The 23,282-nt window shown below is 46.5% G+C and overlaps 1 protein-coding gene and 1 long non-coding RNA gene across 2 annotated transcripts; one reads left to right on the forward strand and one right to left on the reverse strand.

Moving 5' to 3' along the window:
* Positions 1–1,616: 1,616 nt before the first annotated feature.
* Positions 1,617–18,268, reverse strand: h3f3c (H3 histone, family 3C). The gene is made up of 4 exons (XM_072490037.1): positions 18,113–18,268; positions 11,741–11,893; positions 5,135–5,288; positions 1,617–2,318 (listed from the first exon to the last, which is right to left on the reverse strand). Exons 2-4 carry the CDS (start codon positions 11,866–11,868, stop codon positions 2,190–2,192), a joined length of 411 nt encoding a protein of 136 aa, XP_072346138.1. The 5' UTR covers positions 11,869–11,893; positions 18,113–18,268; the 3' UTR covers positions 1,617–2,189.
* Positions 17,721–23,214, forward strand: LOC140402325 (uncharacterized). The gene is made up of 2 exons (XR_011938123.1): positions 17,721–18,025; positions 20,359–23,214. It is a non-coding gene; the product is annotated as an uncharacterized lncRNA (long non-coding RNA).
* Positions 23,215–23,282: the final 68 nt, after the last annotated feature.

Raw genomic sequence — 23,282 nt, forward strand, 5'->3', positions numbered from 1 at the left:
GTCCAGATTCCCAACTGATTGGATGTCATTCATTGACTGGGACGGTCCGCAGTTGATGTAAATGACTTTTGAAGGCTGCTTGAGATCTTTTGGGGTGGTTCACAATTGCACGATTAATTGTGCAATTAAAGTGCTTTTTTCTTTCATACACTTTAGTTGGACTGCAAGTCAATTTGCATCCATTGCTAAGACTTGTCTATTAACACCTCCTCAACATTGTCCGGCTTTGCTCTTCTGAGTTCATCCTCATCCATGCCCTCGATACCTCTAGATTTGATTCTTCCATCGCACTCCTGGCTGGTCTCAATCATTCTACCCGGCTTTTTTTTAAATTTGGGGTATCCAATTCGTGTTTTCCAATTAAAGGGCAATTTAGTGGCCAATCCATCTAGCCTGCGCATTTTTGGGTTGTGGGGGCGAAACCCATGCAAACACGGGGCGAATGTGCAAACTCCACACGGACAGTGACCCAGAGCCGGGATTCGAACCTGGGGCCTTGGCGTCGTGAGGCAGCAGTGCTAACCACTGCGCCACCGTGCTGCCTATTCTACCCTTCTTAAGGTTGTCATCCAAAGTTTGTGTCTTAATTCACAACAAATCATAGAATTTACAGTGCAGGAGGCCATTTGGCCCATCAAGTCTGCACCAGCTCTTGGAAAGAGCCCACACCTCCACCCTATCCCCGTAACCCCAACCCTGTTCTTGTTCACCTATAGCGTCTCCTCGTCAAGTAGTGTCTTGATTTTAAAACATTCTCATCCTTGTTTTCGTATCCCTCCCTGGCCTTGTTCCTCCCTATCTCTGTAATCTCCACCAGCCCCCACAAAGCTCGGACACCTCTGCATTCCACCAATTCTGGCCTCTTGCGCAGTCCCTATTTACAGGTGATCTGCCATTGGCAGCTGTGCTTTCAGTAGGGCACAAGATCTAGAATTCCCTCCCTACCTTGCTTTTCTTCTTTGAGATACTTGGTAAAATCTACCTCTGTGACCTGGTCTTTGGTCCTCTAACCTATTATCTCCTTCTGTGGCTTGGTGGGTGCCACAATATGTTTTATAACTGTGCCTGGAACCTTGAGATATTTCATTATGTTAAATATAAGTTGTTGGGAGGGGATCTCAGGATGGCTCTATTCAGGCCATTTCTTCACAAGTTGTGCTGGAACAATATGAACAAAGAACAATACCGCACAGGAACAGGCCCTTCGGCCCTCCAAGCCTGTACCGGTCGTGATACCAACCTTGCCCAAAACCCTCAGCACTTCCTGGTGCCGTATCCCTCTATACCCATCCTATCCATGTATATGTCAAGATGCCTTTTGAACACCGTTAATGTATCTGCTTCCACAACCTCCCTTGGCAACGCATTCCAGACACTCACCACCCTCTGTGTAAACCTGCCTCGCACATCTCCTCTAAACTTTGCCCCACGGACCTTAAACCTGTGCCCCCTGGTGACTGACCCCCTCCACTCTGGGAAAGAGTGCCTGCCCATCCACTCTATCCATGCGCCTCATAATCTTGTCGACCTCTATCTGCTTAAAAGGGACAGTTCAGATCAGACACCACATCCCATGAGCTATCGCCAGCTCACATCAGTAAATGCAGAACCTCCGATTTTCTTTTCATATCTATTTAATATTACTTTTCATGGGAAAATTTTGAAATTACAAAGATCAGAATCAAACATCTTGTGACATTTAAGATTGCAATAGAAAAAAAACATATCATGCCTACCCCTAGGATGCAGAATTATCAAACATAAGTGAAAAAGAACACAAAAATAAAAATGCATTGTGATCTGAATGCATATCTTACAGATTGCCTGACAGAAGCAGGTCTGAGTGTGTCCTGCTCGGTGTATTGTACTGTAAATTAGGTTTTGTTACAAAACCATGTATTGTATAAATTCTCCCCTTTTTTTTTAAATGTTTGCTGGTATGAAAAAAAACGAATTTTACAAAAAACACCACTGAAAGTTAGTTAACATCACAACAAAGATTCCTTTTTTTCCCCCAGACATACAAATACAGAAGACCTAAAACCTCTTTTCAAAACAATCAAGATTATAATGCTCAATGTTGCAGCCTACTATGAATAAGAATAAGAAAAAAAAATGATAGCCGTTTACTAATAATACAGAGGACCCACGGTAAAACATGATTTTTCTCTTCTTTTTCTCTTTTGCTTCTAAGCGCGCTCCCCTCGAATACGGCGGGCCAGCTGGATGTCCTTCGGCATGATGGTGACGCGTTTGGCGTGGATGGCACACAGATTGGTGTCTTCAAACAGGCCAACCAGGTATGCCTCACTGGCTTCCTGCAAAACAAAGGAGGAAAATCAGTCACTGGGTCACTCGAGGTCAGAAAGGAAAACAACCACAGTTGTTACACAAATTCTACAGCACAAACAAAACAGGCCATTCGACCCAATTGATCCACGCTCATGGCTATGCCCCACACAAGCTTCATTCGCCTCTTTTCATCAGCATTATCTTCTCTTCCTTATTTACATTTGCTGATATAGCTTCACTCTGAAATATATCTACACCATTCGATTCACCCACTCCCTGTGGGAGCGAGTTTCACATTCCCACCAGTCTCTGGGTCAAGAGGTTTCTCCTGAATTCCCCAATGTATTTATTAGCAACTGTCTGATATTTGTGGCCCTGCCTAGTTTTGGAAACATCTTCTCTTCATCGACCCTACTGAAACCTTTCATTTAAAAAAATAAAATAAATTTAGAGTACCCAATTCATTTGTTCCAACTAAGGGGCAATTTAGCGTGGCCAATCCACCTAGCCTGCACATCTTTGGGTTGTGGGGGTGGAACCCACGCAAACACGGGGAGAATGTGCAAACTCCACACGGACAGTGACCCAGAGCCAGCATCGAACCTGGGACCTCGGCGCCGTGAGACTGCAGTGCTAACCACTGCACCACCGATCTGCCCGTACTGAACCCTTTCATAATGTCAGGTCACCACTCAAGTCTTCTAGAGAAAAGAGTCCCAGTCTGTTCAATCTTTCCTGAGGGGATAAGCTCTGAGTTCGGGTATGGGTCCAGTACATTGATTTTGTACCTTTGCCTGTGCCTCTATATTTTTTTAATAATAAGGGGACCAGAGTGTTCACAGTACTCCAGGTGTGGTCTAACTAAAATTGGTTCTTCATTCAGTTTCTCTCCGTCTTATGTTCCTGGCAATGCTGCATTTGTTGTACAAACGGAGTTGGGCTGCTTGGTCTATTTGGAGGACATTATAAATATAGAATTTACAGTGCAGAAGGAGACCATTCGGCTCATTGAGTCTGCACTGGCCCTCGGAAAGAGCACCCTACCCAAGCCCACACCTTCGTAACCCAATAACCCCACCTAACCTTTTTGGACACTTAAGGACGATTTAACGTGGCCAATCCACCTAACCTGCACATCCTTGGACTGTGGGAGGAAACCGGAGCACCCGGAGGAAACCCACGCAGACACGGGGAGAACGTGCAGACTCCGCACAGAGTGACCCAAACCAGGAATCGAACCTGGGACCCTGGAGCGGCAAAGCAACTGTGCTAACCACTGTGCTATCATGCCGCCATGGGGAAGGTGGTGGACACTGGGGTCTCAGTAATGTCACTGGGCTAGTAATCCAGAGACCCCAGGCTAACACTCTGGGGGGCAAGGGTTCAAATCTCACCACGGCATCTGGTGGAATTTAAATTCAATTAATTAACCTGCAATTGAAAGCTGGTCTCAGTAACGGCGAGCATGACAACTATTATCGATTGCCACAAAAACCCATCTGGCTCACTAATGTCCTTTAGGGAGGGAAATGTGCCTTCCTTACCTGGTCTGGCCTACATGTGACTCCAGACCCACAACTGCCCTTTGAAATGGCCTGGAAAGCCACTCAGTATTATTTAGGAAGGTGACTCAGCACCATTTTCTCGACGGCAATTGGGCATGGGAAATAAAGGCTGGCCTCGTCAGTGACGCCCTCATCCCGCGAATGAATGAAAAAAGTTGGGAAATTGGATTTAAAGGTAATTTTGAGCCTGGCACCAGATTTAAACTATCGATGACTGTGAAAACTGCTGTATTGTAAAACACAAATTATACAAATGCCCTCTTCAGGAAAGGATCTGCCACCCGGCACATAACTCCAGACCCACACCAGGTGGTTGGCTCTTAATGCCCTCTGGACAACTGCAGATGTGCAATAAATATTGTCCTGTTAGTGCCCCAATAGCAACAAGAGAAAGGGCCATTTAGCCCTTCGTCCACCCCTTGTGTAGACTGCACCCCACCCACTGAGAAAGCGTCAGTTCTACATGAACACTGCTTGATAGCAAAACTAGTCAGGCACCTTGACGTCTCTGTTACTTGACCTGCATGCGCTGTCCTCTGAACGATCCTCCTCACACAACAGCACAGGAATCAGCGATCCTCGGAGTATTTTAGCATCTAGTTCAAAAGGAACTCATTACCTCTGCATCAACTGTACTTGTGGGGAGCCTGTTGACTACGCACAGCAGGCGAAAGGGCAGCACTAACTTTAGAAATCTTCCTGTAATCCTAAAAGGCTCCTAACTTTTAAAAGTCATAACTTGAGAGAGGATAGCAGAATGCACCAGCAGTTCTTCAATCTGCTGAAAATGGTCTCACTGGAACAACAATGAACCTCTTTTTTCATGTTGCTTAGAATCAGGACCATGGATCTTATGATTGTAGCTTCAGGCAGCACACACTCATTTACAACCCATCTCTCTCCTCAAAGTCATCAAGGTAGAAATTCATTTGTGTAGGTGATCCGTAACCGAGCCTGTCCTCATACTTGAACTTCCCAGAATCTTTGCTGGCCAATTAAGAGCAGGAAACCTGGGGTCATTTCTCTCCACCCGTAAGATTTTAACAGCTCTGAATTCAAACGCAGCGCTTCCCTGCTGTCTCTCCGCATTTTACGATGTCAACACAGACCAGGGCTCAACCCTTGGACACCTCCCATGTGTGACTCAGGACCATATTTACCCCTGAAGCCATCAGGGGAAGATTTTCGCCCTCACAGGTTTCCATCAATTGGGTCTTTGGAGAAAGATGCGGTGAAGCAGTTTGCGTTGCGGACTAGGTTCGAACCTGAATGCTTACCTGCAGAGCCCCGATAGCAGCGCTCTGGAACCTTAGGTCAGTTTTGAAGTCCTGCGCAATCTCACGCACAAGGCGCTGGAAAGGCAGCTTCCTGATCAGCAACTCTGTGGACTTCTGGTATCGCCTGATTTCACGCAAAGCCACAGTTCCAGGTCTAATAGAGGAAGAAGAAGTATTAGTTAGTTTTTTTTTAAATGTGCTTTCTCAGCAAAGTGGGACTTTCAACCATTTTAGAAAACTGAGGGCAGGACTTTTGCTGCGCTGTCACTGAAAATGTAAATGGGGAATGTACGAAGGGGAGGAGTGCAGGAGTTGGATTGCAAAGACTGGGGCTGGGAGGGGTGGGGACACCTGGCGAGCCGGTCTCTGGGGATTCCTGATCACAAAAGCCAGACCAGGTATGGGCGACAGATTTCCTTCCTTGAAGCACATTGGTGAACTAGATGGGTGTTCACGATAACAGATGATAGTTGTGAGCCATGATTACTGAAACTAGCTTTCAAATTTCATATTTTATTCATTGCATTTAAGTTCCACCAGCTGCCGTGATGGGATTTGAACCCATGTCCCCCGGAGCATTAGCCTGGGCCTCTGGGTTACTAGCCCAGTGACACCCACAATGCTGTTAGGGAGGGAGTTCCAGGATTCTGACCCAGTGACTGAAGGAACAGCTGATTATATTTCCAAGCCAGGCTGGTGTTCAACTTGGAGGGGAACTTGCAGGTGGCAGGATTTCTGTGCGTTTGCTGCCCTTTGTCCTCCTAGATGGCAGAGGTTATGGGTTTGGAAGGTGCTTCCTTGGTGAATTGCTGCAGTGCACCTTGTAGATGGTACACACGGCTGCCACTGTGCATCAGTGTGGAGGGAGTAAATGTTTAATGATTAGTATCCTTACCTAACGGAAATCTATCAGGTTAAAAATTTTCAATTGACCACCGACCTCAACCATGTTCTGTGGGGGAAGTTTCCAAATTTTCACTATGCGGATTTCGGAGCTGGCCTTGAGATACGTTTAGCCAAGCTGGCGGTGTTTGTTATTAATTCAAGTACAGATTCAACGCTCTGAATTTAATATACAGTTTAGCAGAAAAAGAACTTTAAATTCACCCAAATTAGAGATACTGACAGAATATTTCTGCACTGCTTTGTGTGTGGTTTCTCGGCTAGAGACTTCAAAGTGAATGTCTAGTGTAAACCAGGGTTTAAAATCAAACAGTCTCTTTTTAGAGTCATAATACACAGATAGAGGCCACTTGATCCATTGAGGCCATGGCAGCTCTCTGTCGAGCAACCTAGTCAGTCCCATTCCCTGCTCTATTCCACAACCCTCCAATGATGTGGAGATGCCGGCGTTGGACTGGGGGGAGCACAGTACGAAGTCTTACAACACCAGGTTAAAGTCCAACAGGTTTGTTTCGATGTCACTAGCTTTCGGAGCGCTGCTCCTTCCTCAGATGAATGAAGAGGTATGTTCCAGAAACACATATATAGACGAATTCAAAGATGCCAAACAATGCTTGGAATGCGACCATTAGCAGGTGATTAAATCTTTACAGATCCAGAGATGGGGTAACCCCAGGTTAAAGAGGTGTGAATTACATCAAGCCAGGACAGTTGGTAGGATTTTGCAGGCCAGAAGGTGGGGGATGAATGTAATGTGACATGAATCCCAGGTCCCGGTTGAGGCCGCACTCATGTGTGCGGAACTTGGCTATAAGTTTCTGCTCGGCGATTCTGCGTTGTCGCGCGTCCTGAAGGCCGCCTTGGAGAACGCTTACCCGGAGAGCAATTCACCAAGGAAGCACCTTCCATAACCCATAACCTTTTCCTTTGGACCCACGGCGAAGAATCACTGAAACGACTACACGATGACATTAATAAGTTCCATCCAACCATCAGACTCACCATGGACTACTCTCCAAAATCAGTTGCATTCTTGGACACACTCGTCTCCATCAAGGACGGTCACCTCAGCACTTCGCTTTACCGCAAACCCACGGATAACCTCATGATGCTCCACTTCTCCAGCTTCCACCCTAAACACATTAAAGAAGCCATCCCCTATGGACAAGCGCTCCGTATACACAGGATCTGCTCAGACGAGGAGGAGCGTAACAGACATCTACAGACGTTGAAAGATGCACTCGTACGAACGGGATATGGCACTCGACTCATCGATCGACAGTTCCAACGCGCCACAGCGAAAAACCGCACCGACCTCCTCAAAAGACAAACATGGGACACAACCGACAGAATACCCTTCGTCGTCCAGTACTTCCCCGGAGCGGAGAAACTACGTCATCTTCTTCACAGCCTTCAACACGTCATTGATGACGATGAACATCTTGCCAAGGTCATCCCCACACCCCACTACTTGCCTTCAAACAACCGCGCAACCTCAAACGAACCATTGTTTGCAGCAAACTACCCAGTCTTCAGAACAGTGACCACGACACCACACAACCCTGCCATGGCAATCTCTGCAAGACGTGCCAGATCATTGACATGGATACCACTATTACACATGAGAACACCACCCACCAGGTACGCGGTACGTTCTCGTGCGACTCGGCCAACGTTGTCTACCTCATACACTGCAGGAAAGGATGTCCCGAAGCGTGGTACATTGGCGAGACCATGCAGACGCTGCGACAATGAATGAACGGACATCGCGCAACAATCACCAGGCAGGAATGTTCCCTTCCAGTCGGAGAACACTTCAGCAGTCAAGGGCATTCAGCCTCTGATCTCCGGGTAAGCGTTCTCCAAGGCGGCCTTCAGGACGCGCGACAACGCAGAATCGCCGAGCAGAAACTTATAGCCAAGTTCCGCACACATGAGTGCGGCCTCAACCGGGACCTGGGATTCATGTCACATTACATTCATCCCCCACCATCTGGCCTCCGAAATCCTACCAACTGTCCTGGCTTGATGTAATTCACACCTCTTTAACCTGGGGTTACCCCATCTCTGGATCTGTAAAGATTTAATCACCTGCTAATGGTCGCATTCCAAGCATTGTTTGGCATCTTTGAATTTGTCTATATATTTGTTTCTGGAACATACCTCTTCATTCACCTGAGGAAGGAGCAGAGCTCCGAAAGCTAGTGACATCGAAACAAACCTGTTGGACTTTAACCTGGTGTTGTAAGACTTCGTACTGTGCACAACCCTACAAGTTTACTCCCTACAAGTGTCTATTCAATTTCCTTGAAAAATCATTGATCGTCTCAACTTCCACCACCCTCATAGGCAGTGAGTTCCAAGTTATTACCACTCGCTGCATTAAAAAGTTGTTCCTTACATCTGCTCCATGCAACTCCTACTCAAACCTCGCCAGGAACCCTCATTAATCTTATCCTCCCTCTGTGTCCTCGGGAAGACAGGTGAAGTAGGTCGGGAAGTGAGGTTGAGTGAACTGAAATAATGCACTCTGCCACGAGGGGGAATGCTGTCTACAAAGCTCACCGTGCGGGCCACGAGTGGCAGAAACACAGTATCACGACATTAACAAGCCAGGAACACAAGGAGCATTGTGACGTACTCCTGAGCTCATACTAAAGTGGTAAGCTAGTTTGTGGTGTATATTCCTCTTCATATTGGACATCCAGCAGAAAAGCTGCTTCCCCCGTTGGCTCAGTGACAGGGAGGCATCAGGAGATGCAGAGTGGCTGTGATGCTCTCACTGGGGAGTAGTCTGCAAATGTCCATCGACAAGGTCAATCGGTAACCAGCACTCTTGATTTTAGTATTATCTTTTCATGGGATGTGGGCATTGCTGACAAGGATAACATTCGTTGTCCACCCTTAATTTCCCCTGCAAAGGTGGTTAGGAGACATCTTATTGAACCTCTGCAGTCTGTGTGGTGTAGGTACACCCATTGTGCTGTTAGGGAGGGAGTTCCAAGATTTTGGCCCAGGCACAGCGAAGGATATTTCCAAGCCAGGGTGATGAGTGACTTGCAGGTGGTGGTCCCACGCATCTGCGCTCTTGTCCTCCTCTGTGGCCCATGTTCCAAGTTTGGACGGTGATATTGAAAGAAGCTTGGCAAGTTATTGCCGTGCATCTTGAAGACGGTACACGGCTGCTACTGCATGTCAGTGGTGGAGAGAGTGAATGTTGAAGGAGGTGAATGGGATGCCAATCAAGCGGGGCTGCTTTGACCTGGATGGTGTTGAGCTTCTTGACTGTTTTTCAAACTACACTCATCCAGGCAAGTGGAGAGTATTCCATCACATTCCTGACTTGTGAGTGGTGGAGCTGAACAATAAGTTGCGCTTTCAGTGAAACGGAAAAAGTGGAAGGCTAGACTCCTAGAACCACAAATACCACTATTTATACATGTATATGGTAAGCCCAGACTCTCTCAGTTGTGCTACAACACAATCTATTCACAGGGAGGTTATTTTTATTAATATCGAAAAGAAATTTGGTGGCTAAATGTAATTTCTTTTAAAACTAGGTTCAAGTGTCCCGCCTGAGTTATGCTTGTCATAGAGCTGAAATGAATTGCCAGCATTTGCAAAGCCGTGTTGTTAAACAGGAGGCTCCATGAGGGTCGATACTCAGCACTGAAGCCTTCCCTCACAAGTGGCTCCTAATATCTTTGGTGTAAGGCTGTCCCAAGACCAGGGCTTGAGAGAGTTCTCTTGAGTAAAACTGACAGTGTTTCATGTTTTTTTTTCCCAATTAAGGGGCAATTTAGGCAATCCACCTACCCTGCAGATCTTTTTGGGTTGTGGGGGTGAGACCCACGCAGGCACGGGGAGACTGTGTAAACTCCACACGGACACTGACCCAGAGCCGGGATCGAACCCGGGACCGTGGCGCCATGATGCAGCTGTGCTAACCACTGTGCCACCCACTGACAGTGTTTACTGTTATTTAGGGTCAGTTTTGTCCTGGTGACTCACACCGGGTCAGTACTGTATTACGTGCACTATCCTATCCCCCTCACCAATCCATTGCCCTGCCAAAACTCATTCCGTGTAGAAACTTTGCAGTCATCATCCAGGTGAGGTTTTCAGTCAGAGCTGTTCAACAGATGACCATCCAGAAGACATTGTGATGATTCAAAAACAGTGTTATTGTGATACTTCAGTACAAACACTGGTTTCCACTCTTCCCATCTGTATCCCTTCCCTGTTCAGAGGCAACTACGGCATTTTGCCTAAGATGAGCATGAGGTCATGTGTAATTCCTGGATCTGGTACGTCTCTCTTGTGGGGACCATGAACTGGATTCAATTTGAATTGCTTTTTGGAGCAGGCAAGGAGCTGGATTAGGGGTTTGCCCCTGTCCACACTCTGAGCTCTTGCTTTGTAACTCTGATAAAAGTAATAAAAACAAAATAACCCACTGGGGAAAACCCAGCTCTTGGGTCCAGGCTTCAATGAGCATCACCTGCTCTCAATTCACTCTGAATCAAGACAAGGGGCTGGATTCTCCGCAGCCCCACGGTAAAATCGCGTTTGGCGCGGGGGTGGAGAATCTATTTTTATACGGAGATCGTGGCCGGCGCCGGTCCCGCAATTCTCCGCTCCCCGGAGAATCGTTCGCGCGCGGATTACGCAGCGTGGCTGGGGGGGCCATTGATAAGAGGCACCCCAGCGATTCTCCGGGCAAAACTTGCTGAGTTCCCGACACTGTGGTTCTAACCACATTTTGCCTGTCGGGAACTTCGGGTGGCAGCTGCGAACTCAATCCGGGGCTGCGATCGGGCGCCTCGGATTCGTGGGCGTGTGCCATCTCGGGGAGGTCTACTTTTTCGTGGTCACCCTGCGATCCGAGTACGCCATGTCGCATGGGCGGCCGCTGCAGGCCGCTCCCCGGGGCCTTGCTAGCCCCCTGCAGGTAAGAGAATCAGTCCTGACTTTTTCAAGGCAAGTCAAGAGTGAAACGCCAGCGTTTCTACCCTCGCGTGGGGACATAGCCCCATTTTGGGGGAATTCAGCCCCAGTTTAAAGGGAATAGAATCATAGAATTTAAGTGCAGAAGGAGGCCATTTGGCCCATCGAGTCTGCACTGGCCCTTGGAAAGAGCACCCTACTTACGCCCGCACCTCCACCCTATCCCCGTAACCCAGTAACCCCACCTATCCTTTTTTTTAGACACTAAGGGGCAATTTAACATGGCCAATCCACCTAACCTGCACATCTTAGGAAACCGGAGCACCCGAAGGAAACCCACGCAGACACGGGGAGAACGTACAGACTCCGCACAGACAGTGATCCAAGTGGCAATCGAACCTGGGACCCTGGTGCTGTGAAGCAACTGTGCTAACCACTGTGCTGCCCTAACGTTGTCAAGAGCCACATAGGAGCTCAGGTTTGGAGGCCCATTATCCAGAGCACTGTCCCCCTCCCCCCAGCTTTCCTTCCCCCCACTCGTCTTGTTTAATAAGGTTCCGATCCACTGAGACTCAACATGTAACTATGCCTAACAGGTACCTCTGTGCATCCTCCTCTAAAACATGAAGTCTCCCAAGCAGAGCAAAACGCAGAATAAACGCTTGTGGTGACTTGTGGAACATGCCCACACCGCGTCCCACCTTTGCAAAGTGAATGTGGTGGGATGCTAGCTGATACAAAGATTGTGAAACCTGCCTGTAACGATGAGGTTTCTTCACTCCACCGGTAGAAGGGGCACTCTTGCGGGCTGCCTTGGTGGCAAGCTGCTTGCGTGGGGCCTTGCCTCCAGTGGATTTACGAGCAGTCTGCTTTGTACGAGCCATAGTAAGGACTTTTCACACTGAGATGCTGTGAAGAAATCAAAGGGGGGAAAATGCAACATAGTCAGCAAATGAGAGACATTCAAAACGCTGGACGGAGGAGCGAGCCAGCACAAGCGTTATCTCTGGTTGCCCTGGGAAACACTGGCGAGGTCAGTGAGGACTTGGCAGGAAGACAAGTTCCAGGAAAATGGAACTGGCTCACCACCAAAGACTCAAGGGATAAGTTACATGGTCATGAATAATTCACTGGGAAAATCGAATGGAACATTGCAAGTTTGATTCAGCTCCTCTTTAATGCTCAGGAACATGCACCATGTCAGATTTAACAATTCCTCATGTTGCCATCAGATGGAGCTCTGCACACTCGTAAAGCAATAAGCAATCCTTCAGGCTTGACTTGTTGGCACTGATTAAAACGCCCAAGATTTGTGCTATTAAACTCGAGAGATTACAAAGATAGAGAGGAAGCAAGTGATTGAGGAATTTGAAAACAAGGATAATAATTTTTTCATCTGCTGCCTCACGGCGCTGAGGACCCGGGTTCGATCCGGGTCCTGGGTCATTGTCTGTGTGGAGTTTGCACATTCTCCCCATGTCTGCGTGGGTTTCACCCCCACAACCTAAAGATGCGCAGAGCAGGTGGACTGGCCACGTTAAATTACCCCTTAATTGGAAAAAAAATGAATTGGATACTCTTAAATGTATTTCTAGAAAGAATTTTTAAATTAATGCATTACTTAACCAGGAGTCAACCTCAGTCAACAAAGTTTTGGATAAGTTCCAAAAGAATGTGCCCAGGAGTGCAAAACAGATGAAAACTGATAAATGATCATATCTGTAACCTTCAGCAAACAATCACCTAAGGAAATTCAACATTTTATGCCATTTGGAAAGAATGGTCTGCAAAAGGAACTATAATGCTTTTGAAAAGGAAGCAGATCTTGCATCTGGAGCAATGCAAACAGCTGTCTTACAAAGATGAAAGTGGATGACTAGATGGGCAGACGAGGTGGGGTTCTGCTGTGACAGGAAATGGCAGCACTCAATCAAACATGTACACAGATTTGATCGAGGTGTTCACGATTGTGACGGGTCTGACAGGATAGTCAGGGAGAAGCTGAGGGAGAAGGACTGAGAACCATAGGGCACTGATTCAAGTTGATTGGCAAAAGAAACAAAAGGCGACATATTTTTATGCAGTGGGTGGCGAGGATTTCGAATGCTCTGCCAGAGCGTGGAGGAGGCAGATTCAATCATGGCTTTCAAAGGAAACTTGGAAGAGGTAAACTTGCAGGGTCATAGCAGGGGGAGGGACTAGGTGAGTTGCTCTTGCAAAAAGCTGACATGCACACAACTGGCTAAGTGGCCTCCATCATTGTTGTTGATGATTTAATGTCAGTGTCCAAAAACGTCCAGGTTAGGTGGGGTTACGGGGATATGGCAGGAGAGTGGGTCTCGGACGGGTGTTCTTGAGGGTCAGTGCTCACTTGATGGGCCGAATGGTCTCCTTCTGCACTATAGGAATTTTATGGTCCATGGTCAGGTGATCGCTTTTATAAAATCAAACGTTTAAAGTTTGTTCACGGGCAGCATGGTGGCGCAGTGGTTAGCAGCCTCACGGCACCGAGGAGCTGGGTTTGATCCCGGCCCCGGGTCACTGTCTGTGTGGAGTTTGCACATCCTCCCACATGTCTGCGTAAGTCTCACCCGCACAACCCAAAGATGTGCCGGGTAAGTGGATCGGCCATGCTAAATTGGCCCTTATTTGAAAAAAAAAAAATCAAAAAAATACTTTCTTCTTCAAAGTATGAAACCCCTCTGTTAAAAATATATATTTTAAATGCCTCATTCAAGTTTAACTCGATTTCCCATTCTTTGTTCATGAATCACTGAAAGTCAGTATGCAGGTACAGCATGTAATTAAAAAGGCATATGGAATCATAGAATTTACAGTGCAGAAGGAGGCTATTCGGCCCATGGAGTCTGCACCAGCCCTTGGTTAGAGCACCTACTTAAGCCCACGCCTCCACCCTATCCCCATAACCCAGTAACCCCACCTAACTTTTTTGGACACTAAGGGCAATTTAGCATGGCCAATCCACCTAACCTGCACATCTTTGGACTGTGGGAGGAAACCGGAGCACCCGGAGGAAACCCACGCAGACACGGGGAGAACGTGAAGACAGTGACCCAAGCCGGGAATCGAACCTGGGACCCTGGACCTGTGAAGCAACTCTGCTAACCACTGTGTTATCGTGCTGTATAAAAGTAGAGAAGTGTTGTTGCAATTGTATAGGGTGTTGGTGAGACCACATCTGGAGTATTGTGTCCAGTTTGGATCTCTTTATTTGAGGAAGGATGTGGTGGCATTGGAGGCAGTTCAGATGAGGGTCACCAGATTGATTCCGGGATGATAGGGTTGATGTATGAGGAGAGAATAAACAGTTTGGGCTTCTACTCCCAAGAGTTGCGAAGGATGAGACGGGATCTGATCGAGGTGTATAAAATACTAAAAGAGATTGATAAAGTGGCACGGTAGCACAGTGGTTAGCACTGATGCTTCAGATTGCCAGGGTTCCAGGTTCGATTCCTGGCTTGCGTCACTGTCTGTGCAGGGTCTGTACATTCTCCCCGTGTCTGCGTGGGTTTCCTCCGGTTTCATAGAACATACAGAGCAGAAGGAGGCCATTCGGTCCATTGAGTCTGCACCGATGTGTTCACTATTCTAGATATTTTTCAAATACTTTTTGAGTCCAGGCTTCTAACTTTGTGACTGAGGAAATGGAATTATACATCCAATATAGGAGAAGAACGTGAAGGACTCTGGGTTCCCATCAGCATTGGGTGGAAGTAAGGGCTTAAGTGGGTCGGTGCAGACTCGATGGGCCTCCCACAAGTCCCGAAAGACGCTTGTTAGGTGAATTGGATATTCTGATTTCTTCCTCTGTGTACCCGAACAGGCGACGGAATGTGGCGACTAGGGGCTTTTCACAGTAACTTCATTGCAGTGTTAATGTAAGCCTACTTGTGACAATAAAGATTATTATTATTGAAATAAACCTAGACCAAACGTTCCACCTTGTGGGGCAATCTAGAACCAGAGGTCACAGATATGGGTTGAGAGGCTGTCAATTTAGAACTGAGATGAGGAGGAACTACTCGTAGAGGGTATTGAATTTGTGGAACTCGCTGCCCCATAATGCGGTGGAGTCTGAATTATTAAATGGATTCAAGGAGATAGATATATTTCTGATAGAAAACGGGTTAAAGAGATATGGGGAACAGGTAGGGGGTGGATTTCAGACCAGGAAGAGATCTGCCATGACCTGATTGAAATGCGGAGCAGGCTCGAAGGACTGAATTGCCGACTTCTGCTCCTAATTCGTATGTTGCTAAGAAAACTTAAATTCTAAACATCTTACTCATCTTTGTACTGAAGACTCATCTCAGTACTTCCTATTCTTTGCCAGCACCTGAAATCACTATGGAAGCACCTTCATCACAGGGATTGCAATCTTTTCAAGGATAACTGGGAATTAACAAAAAATGTTGGTCTATTCTTGGGCCCCCACATGAACGATGGGCCAAGATTTGACAGATGGAGTTTAATGTAGACAAGTGTGAGGTTATCCATTTGACCGAAAAAATAAAAAGGCTAATTACTACCTAAATGGAAATGCGTCTGGGCAGAGGGACTTGGGTGCCTTGGTTTACAAATCGCAGAAAGTCGGTATGCGGGTACAAAATATAATAAGAAAGACAAATGGAATATTAGCGTTTATTGCAAAAGGATTGGAATGTAAAAGTAAAGTATTTTTCAAAAATCAATTTAGAGTACCCAATTATTTTCACCTACCCTGCACATCTTTGGGTTGTGGGGGTGAAACCCACGCAGACACTGGGAGAATGTGCAAACTCCCATGGACAGTGACCCGGGGCCGGGATCGAACCCGGTGCCGTAGGCAGCTGTGCTAACCACTGCGCCACCATACCACCCGAGAGAAGTATTGTTGCAGTTGTACAGGGTGTTGTTGAGACCACATCTGGAGTATTGATCGAGGTATATAAAATACTAAAAGGGACTGACAAAGTAAATGGAGACCAAACGTTCCCCCTTATGGGTCAATCTAGAATGAAACGTCATGAATATAGGTTGAGAGACGGTAGATTTAGAACTGAGATGAGGAGGAACTACTTCTCGCAGAGGGTGGTGAATTTGTGGAACTCAGTGCCCCATAGTGCGGTGGAATCAGAGTCATTAAATGGTTTCAAGGAGATAGATATATTTCTGATTAAAAATAAGGGTTAAAAGGACATGGGCAACAGGTGGGGAGGTGGATTTGTGATCAGGGAGAGATCAGCCATGATCTGATTGAATGGCGGAGCGGGCTTGGAGGACTGAATTGCCTACTTCTGCTCCTAATTCCTAAGAGAAAACGATTCTGTTGACCGATGTGGCATTAGTTTCTTTCAAAGACTGAATCAAAGTTTGCAAAAAAAAAAACCTCCAGTGACCATTGGCAGATTTGTACGGACTACCACATCCATTGGAAAACCTTCCTGTTGAGTCAAAAAAGAAAAGGCCTCCCGCAATTAACGGTTAAAATTCCCAAAATACTTTGTTGTTTCTGGAATTATCGAGTGACATGGCCAACTACTAGCCCCTTGCTAAACCCGGAAGGCCGGCCCTCTCCACCAAAAAAAATCCCCTCCTGCATTACTGGGGTCTGCTTTCCATCAGGAATACTTGACATTTTTCCACATCTTATGGGTGCAGGATCACTCCTTACATTCTAGCAGTTTTGCTACAAAAAAATAATAATAATCTTTATTAGTGTCACAAGTAGGCTTACATTAACACTGCAACGAAGTTACTGTGAAAAGCCCCTAGTCGTCACATTCCGGCACCTGTTCGGGTACACAGAGGGAGAATTCAGAATGTCCAATTCACCTAACAAGCACATCTTTCGGGACTTGTGGGGGGAAACCCACGCAGACACAGGGAGAACGTGTAGACTCCGCAGAGTGACCCCAGCCGGGAATCAAATCTGGGTCTCTGGCTGCCGTAGGGAAAAATTGCATTTATCTAACTTTACAATGCGTATAAGGCAGCATGGCGGTGCAGTGGTTGGCACTGCTGCCTTACAGCGCCAAGGTCCCAGGTTAGATCCCAGCTCTGGGTCACTGTGTTTGCAATTCTCCCCATGTTTGCATGGGTTTCACCCCCACAACCCAAGGATGTGCAGGGTAGGTGGATTGGTCACGCTAAATTGTCCCTTAATTGGAAAAAATGAATTGGGTCCTCTAAATATATATTTTTAAAAACTTTACAATGCGTATGTTAAAATAAATCGTTAATCCAAGCGCTGAAACACATCGAACAGCGTAATTTAACACTGGCCTTGTATAAACACTTCCACAGGGCGGGCAGGCGGAGGTCATGGGAAATCCCCCACCTTGGCTAACCTCGGGCTCGATGACAGCTGATGTGGCGCGTGCGCAGTGGAGGCTGTAGTTCCCCTGCAACGCATGCGGCAAGGGGACTACAACGCCCAAGGTGCACCGCGAGAGGAAGGCAGGCGCATGCTCCGTTAATGCAACAAGGGAGGGAGGGGAGGGGTAACCGACGACTCCTCCCAGCCACGGCGCAGAGCGTCAGCCCGGCGCCTACGCACAAGCGCTGCCAGTCCCCAACCCACCGTGAGTGACAGCGGCCGCTAACCAATGGGCGGCCGGCTAGAGCGGGCAAGGGGATGACGGGGGGGGGAGGGGAAACCAATGGGCGCGGCGGGAGCAAGGTGTGGGAGGGTCTTCGGGGTTTTTTTTTAAACCAAGTTCGGTTGGTCGGCGGCGCAGGCGGGCGCCAGAAACATGAAGGCGCCGTTGATGAAAGGGAAGGGAGGATGGGGGAGGGGATCGACTGCAGCGGGTGCGGAAAAACAAATAAACAAAAAAAAACACTCCACCATTCCCCTCAGAATATTTTAAAACTTCCCGAGGAAAGCGATGTACAAAAAAAAAAAAATCTCCAGAGAGAGCGGCGGTTTTTTTTTTTTAAAAGCGAGGCCTGTTATTTTCGGGCTGAGGCGATTTTTCTTCTCGAATGTTCTCGACGGCTTTGCGCCGGCAGAAAGTTCAGAACCGCCGCCGGCTTGAGGTAAGGGAAAAAGGGTTTCTCGCTCACTCTCTCCCCACCCTCCTCCCCATGGCGGGAACGGGCCGCGACGGGCAGGGGGGAGCTCACCTTCTTGGCTTTTGGTTTTTTTTTTTCCCCCCTTGGAAGGAGAAGGCCGAAAGACGAAGCGAACAGTCGGGTCCGCCGCGGACAAAAGGGGCCGTCGGTCTGAGCGGGGCTGAGAAAATGGCGGCGGCGGCAGGGGCGACCGGCCCCACAGTGCACCGCGCGCAGCCAGCCGCCAGGGCCATCCATAGGAGCAGGGCGTCCAAGTTGGCCAACTCTTCCCTGCCCCCTCTGTGGGCAACCCCTCCACTTGTAATTCTTAAAAAAAATATATATATAACTCCACAATTTTCTCAGCTCCTCCATCACCCCACTTCTCTTTCTCACCGTACCTCACTTGACCGACTTTTTTGTGTGTGGAGGTCTTCCAGCTTTTCGGCCAACTTGCCCAAGTCTTCCTGCCCAGATCTTTGGTAACCCCCCCCCCCCCCCCTCCCTCAAATTTTTCTTTTAACTTCACAGTTTTCTCCCCCGATTCCTCCATCGACCCACTCCTCTTTCTCACCACGCCTCACTTGACCAACTTTTTTTTGTGTGGAGGTCTTCCACTTTTTCGGCCGACTTGCCCAACTCCCCCTGCCCACTTCATGGGAACCCAACTCCCCCCCCCCTCGCCCCGCCCCGCAGCCACTTTTACTGTTTTTTTTTTGTTAACTGCACAATTTTCTCCTCCCCAGCAAACTTTTTGGTGTGGCGGTCTTCCAATTTTTCGGCCAACCCGCCCAACTCTTCCTGCCCGCATCTGTGCGGACCCACCCACCCCCACTTTTCTTTTTTTTTTTTATAACTCCACAATTTTCTCCCTCCCCCAGCTCCTACATCAACCCACTTCACTTTCTCATCGTACCTCACTTGACCAGCTTTTTCTGTGTGGAGGACTTCCAATTTTTTGGAAAACTCTTCCCGCCCATCTCTGTGGGGCACCTCCCAACCCCCCACACTTTTTTAACTGCACCGTTTTCTCTCTCCTCCCAGCTCCTACATCAACCCACTTCTCTTTCTCATCATATCAATTGACCAGCTTTGTTGTGTGGAGGACTTCCAATTTTTTGGCCAACTTGGTCAACTCGACCCGCCCACCTCTGTGGGGTACCTCCCAACCCCCCACACTTCTGCATCAACCCACTTCTCTTTCTCATCATACCTTACCTGACCAAAGTTTTGTGTGGAGGTCTTCCAATTTCTTGGATAACTTGGCTAACTCTTCCTGCCCACCTCTGTGAAGACCCCCCCCCCCCCACTCCTCCCGAGTTTTATTACTTTTTTATAACTGCACAATTTTCTCCCCCAGCTCCTCCATCAACCCACTTCTCTTTCTCATCATACCTCACTTGACCAATGTTTTGTGTGGAGGTCTTCCAATTTCTTGGCCAACTTGCCCAACTCTTCCAGCCCAGATCTGTGGGGGACCCACACCATATTCCACTTTATTAATATTTTTTTATAATTCCACAATTTTCCCTCTTTCCCCCCTCCCCAGGTTCTACATCAGCCCACTTCTCTTCCTCATCATACCTCACTTGACCAACTTTTTTGTGTGTGGAGATCTTCCAATTTTTCAGCCAAATCTTCCTGCCCGCACCTGTGCGGACCCACCCACCCCCACTTTTATTTCTTTTTTTATATATAACTCCACAATTTTCTCCCTCCCCCAGCACTTACATCAACCCATCTCTTTCTCATCATACCTCACTTAACCAATGTTTTGTGTGATGGTCTTCAATTTTTCAGCAACCATGGCCAACTCGCCAAACTCTTCCTGCCCTCCACACTTTGACTTTTTTTGAAACTGCACAATTTTCTCCCTCCCCCAGCTCCTGCATCAACCCACTTCTCTTTCTCACCATTCCTCACTTGCCCAACTTTTGTGTGGCGGTCTTCGACTTTTGTTTGCCACATTGCGGCAACGGTGGGCCAGTTTTCTATTTTTTTTTCATATTTCGCTTGCCAAATTGTCTTTTTTGCGGAGCTCTTCATTATTTTTGCCTCCAGGCGCCACCATTTCACCAGTTTTATTTTTGAAAATCGTATTTCAATTGCCTCAATTGCGAGATGTTTTATTTACCCCCTTGTGCCATCATTGGACCAGTTTTCTTTTTTTAATCCTATTTCACTTGCGCGCTTCCTTCATTGTCTTTTTTGTGGAGGTCCTCATTATTTTTTTCCTCCGTGAACCACCATTTGGACAATTAAAAAAAAAAAATCATATTTCATTTGCCCAATTACAAAATGTTTTCTTTGCCCCATAGATCCATAGAAGCCAGACAGTACAGAAGGAGGCCATTCATCCCATCGAGTCTGCAGCGACCCTCTGAAAGAACACCCTACCTAGGCCCACTCCCCCGCCCTACCCCTTCAACCCTACCTAACCTGTGCATCCTTGGACACTTAGAACATACAGTGCAGAAGGGGGCCATTCGGCCCATCAAGTTTGCACCAACCCACTTAAGCCCTCACTTCCACCCTATCCCCGTAACCCAATAACTCCTACTAACCTTTTTGGACACTAAGGGGCAATTTTAGCATGGCCGATCCACCTAACCTGCACGTCTTTGGACTGTGGGTGGAAACCAGAAAAAGATGTGCAGGATAGGTGGATTGGCCACACTAAATTGCCCCTTAATTGGAAAAAAAATTAATTGGATCCGCTAAATTTATTTTAAATATATATATATATATATTTCCAAAATGTTAAAATTATAAATGCCTCAATAAAATACTTTCTTCAAAAATATATATATTTTCCTTGCCCAACCTTTTAATTATCCTTTTTGAGGCTGTTTTGTCTTCACCCCCATTTACCATGCCATGCTTCTTCAACTCATAAATAAACCAGTCTGTTTTTGACTACTTTTACTTGGCCAATTTTCCGTTGGGATATTTTTGGTGCTCTTCAGTTGACCCCACTTTTGTTCCAAGAATCATCGGCTCATAATTCAACCATTTTTTCTTTTCCTTTTTAAATTGTAATTTTGCCAAACGCTTTGGTGCATTCTTAATTTGTTCACCATCCCCTCTCAGGGGCTGTTTAGCACAGGGCTAAATCGCTGGCTTTGAAAGCAGGCCAGCAGCACGGTTCGATTCCCGTAACAGCCTCCCCGAACAGGTGCCGGAATGTGGCGACTAGGGGCTTTTCACATTAACTTCATTTGAAGCCTACTTGTGACAATAAGCAAATTTCATTTCCTATTTTCCCCGATGTGAATCTTCATCTCTTTTTGATCATATTTCACTTGCCCAAATTTTTTGCGCTTATGGCATTTTAATATTTTTGCTCGCAGGCACCATCACCTCGATTACTCATCTAAATTGATTTGCCCAACTTCTTAATTGGATCTTTCTGGGATTCGTCATTTACGATTATAATTTGCCCCTTGAACTATAAGTTCATAAATTCAACCAATTGCTCTTTGTAACTATATTTCCTTGGCCCAACCTTTTCCTTTTGTATTGAGTTCGTTAAACCTTTATTTCCATTTTCGTCCATGACCACTATCATATATTTCATAATTTTTCCTTTTTAATCATAACTTTACTTATCAATAAACATTTTCATGGGTACTTCATTTGTTCACAGCCTGGTGGGACATTGAACCAATTTCTCCTTTCATCATTTTACTTGACCATCTTTTTAATTTCATTTTTTTGGGGTTCGTCATTCCTTCCCCCCACCCCATCCCATGGCCCTTGCCATGAATCTCCACCTATTAATCAACCACTTGTCAATCACATTTCACTTGCCCAACATGTTATTTGATTATTTGTGGAAAGTATTTTTTTACCCCCACGAACTGCGGCCTCATAAATCAACTGGTTTCTCCTTTTTTTTTATCCAAAGTTTACTTGCCCAACTCTTTTCATCGGATTATTTTAGGGTCCTCATTTATTACCCCCATTTTATGCCCCATGAGCTGTTATCTCAAATTAAAAACCAATTTCTCTTATTTTTTTAATCATTTTACTTACACAACTTCTTCGAGGGTTCTTTTTTTTTACAGCTTGTGTGGGGTTTTCACCTTGTAAATCAGCACAATTTCTCTTTGATCATATTCACTTGATCCATTTTTTAAAAATACCCCTGTCACATCAATGCAACTTTTTAAAATCGCACTTTTACTTGACCAACTTATTCATTGTTTTTGGGGGGGAGGGGGATTTTTTCACTACCCCCACCCCCTATACGTTTCTTCCTGATCATGAGCCTTCACCTCACAGATCATCAGTTTATCCTTTTTGAGCTTGTTTGGCTTTTCTTTTCTTAATTCTTCCACTTTGTCAGGTTTCTGACTGTCCAAATCGGCGAGGGCCCCCTGAATGAGTTTCTTCTGCATTTCTGTGTCTTGTGTAATACAGGCAGTCTTTTCTGATTGTCCAATAAATGTTTATTCAAATTTCGAGGATCTTCTGCAACCAAACTATAAGCAGTATTGTCAATACTGGGGCGGCACGGTGGTGCAGTGGTTAGCACTGCTGCCTTGCGGCACTGAGAACCCGGGTTCGGTCCCGGCTCTGGGTCACTGTCTGTGTGGAGTTTGCACATTCTCCCCGTGTCTGCGTAGGTTTCACTCCCACAACCCAAAGATGTGCAGGGTAAGTGGATTGGCCACGCTAAATTGCCCCTTAATTGGATTTTAAAAAGAAAGTATTGTCAATACTGAGGGAAATATTAAGTTCATTTTTAATCAATAAACACTTTTCAGCCCCTCCAGCTTTGAATTCTCTCTCTTCTTTCACATGGTTACTTTCAGTGACAAGTAAAGCTGAGGGGTCAATCTTCGCTTTATTTGGTTGGCTTTATTTGCATCATTCTTTGTTTTACAGCTTTTATCTCTTCATCGGAGCCTTAATAACCACCGCTTTTATCTCCATTTAGTAGTACGGACCTATACAATTTATGCTTTCCAGATTTGACCTTTTCTTCTTTACTTTCCGATCTACCAAGGTGAAGCCTGGGACTAGGAGTGTCCATGATGGATGTATTGAATTGAAGAGACTTTAAATGGTGGTGGTCTGGAACTACGTTTCACATCATTATCAGAATCCGAGGATAGCATGTTGGTTCCATGAGCTTTCTGTTTGTGTTAATAAATGTGGTTGCAGAGTCACTGTGTGGTTCTTCATTCACCTTCCACTTCATTTTCAAAACAAATTGATTACTAATTATTTAATCTCC

This window comes from Scyliorhinus torazame, chromosome 25, assembly GCF_047496885.1.
Source record: "Scyliorhinus torazame isolate Kashiwa2021f chromosome 25, sScyTor2.1, whole genome shotgun sequence".
Taxonomy (NCBI): domain Eukaryota; kingdom Metazoa; phylum Chordata; class Chondrichthyes; order Carcharhiniformes; family Scyliorhinidae; genus Scyliorhinus; species Scyliorhinus torazame.

What these genes read in the sequence shown, in the direction of transcription:
- h3f3c (XM_072490037.1), bottom strand. Translation starts at nt 11,868, where the DNA reads ATGGCTCGTACAAAGCAGACTGCTCGTAAATCCACTGGAGGCAAGGCC. An exon ending in AAGAAACCTCATCGTTACAG is followed by an intron (nt 5,289 to 11,740) that starts GCAGGTTTCACA and finishes TTCCTCTATTAG; the next exon opens with ACCTGGAACTGTGGCTTTGC. An exon ending in CTGCTATCGGGGCTCTGCAG is followed by an intron (nt 2,319 to 5,134) that starts GTAAGCATTCAG and finishes TTTGTTTTGCAG; the next exon opens with GAAGCCAGTGAGGCATACCT.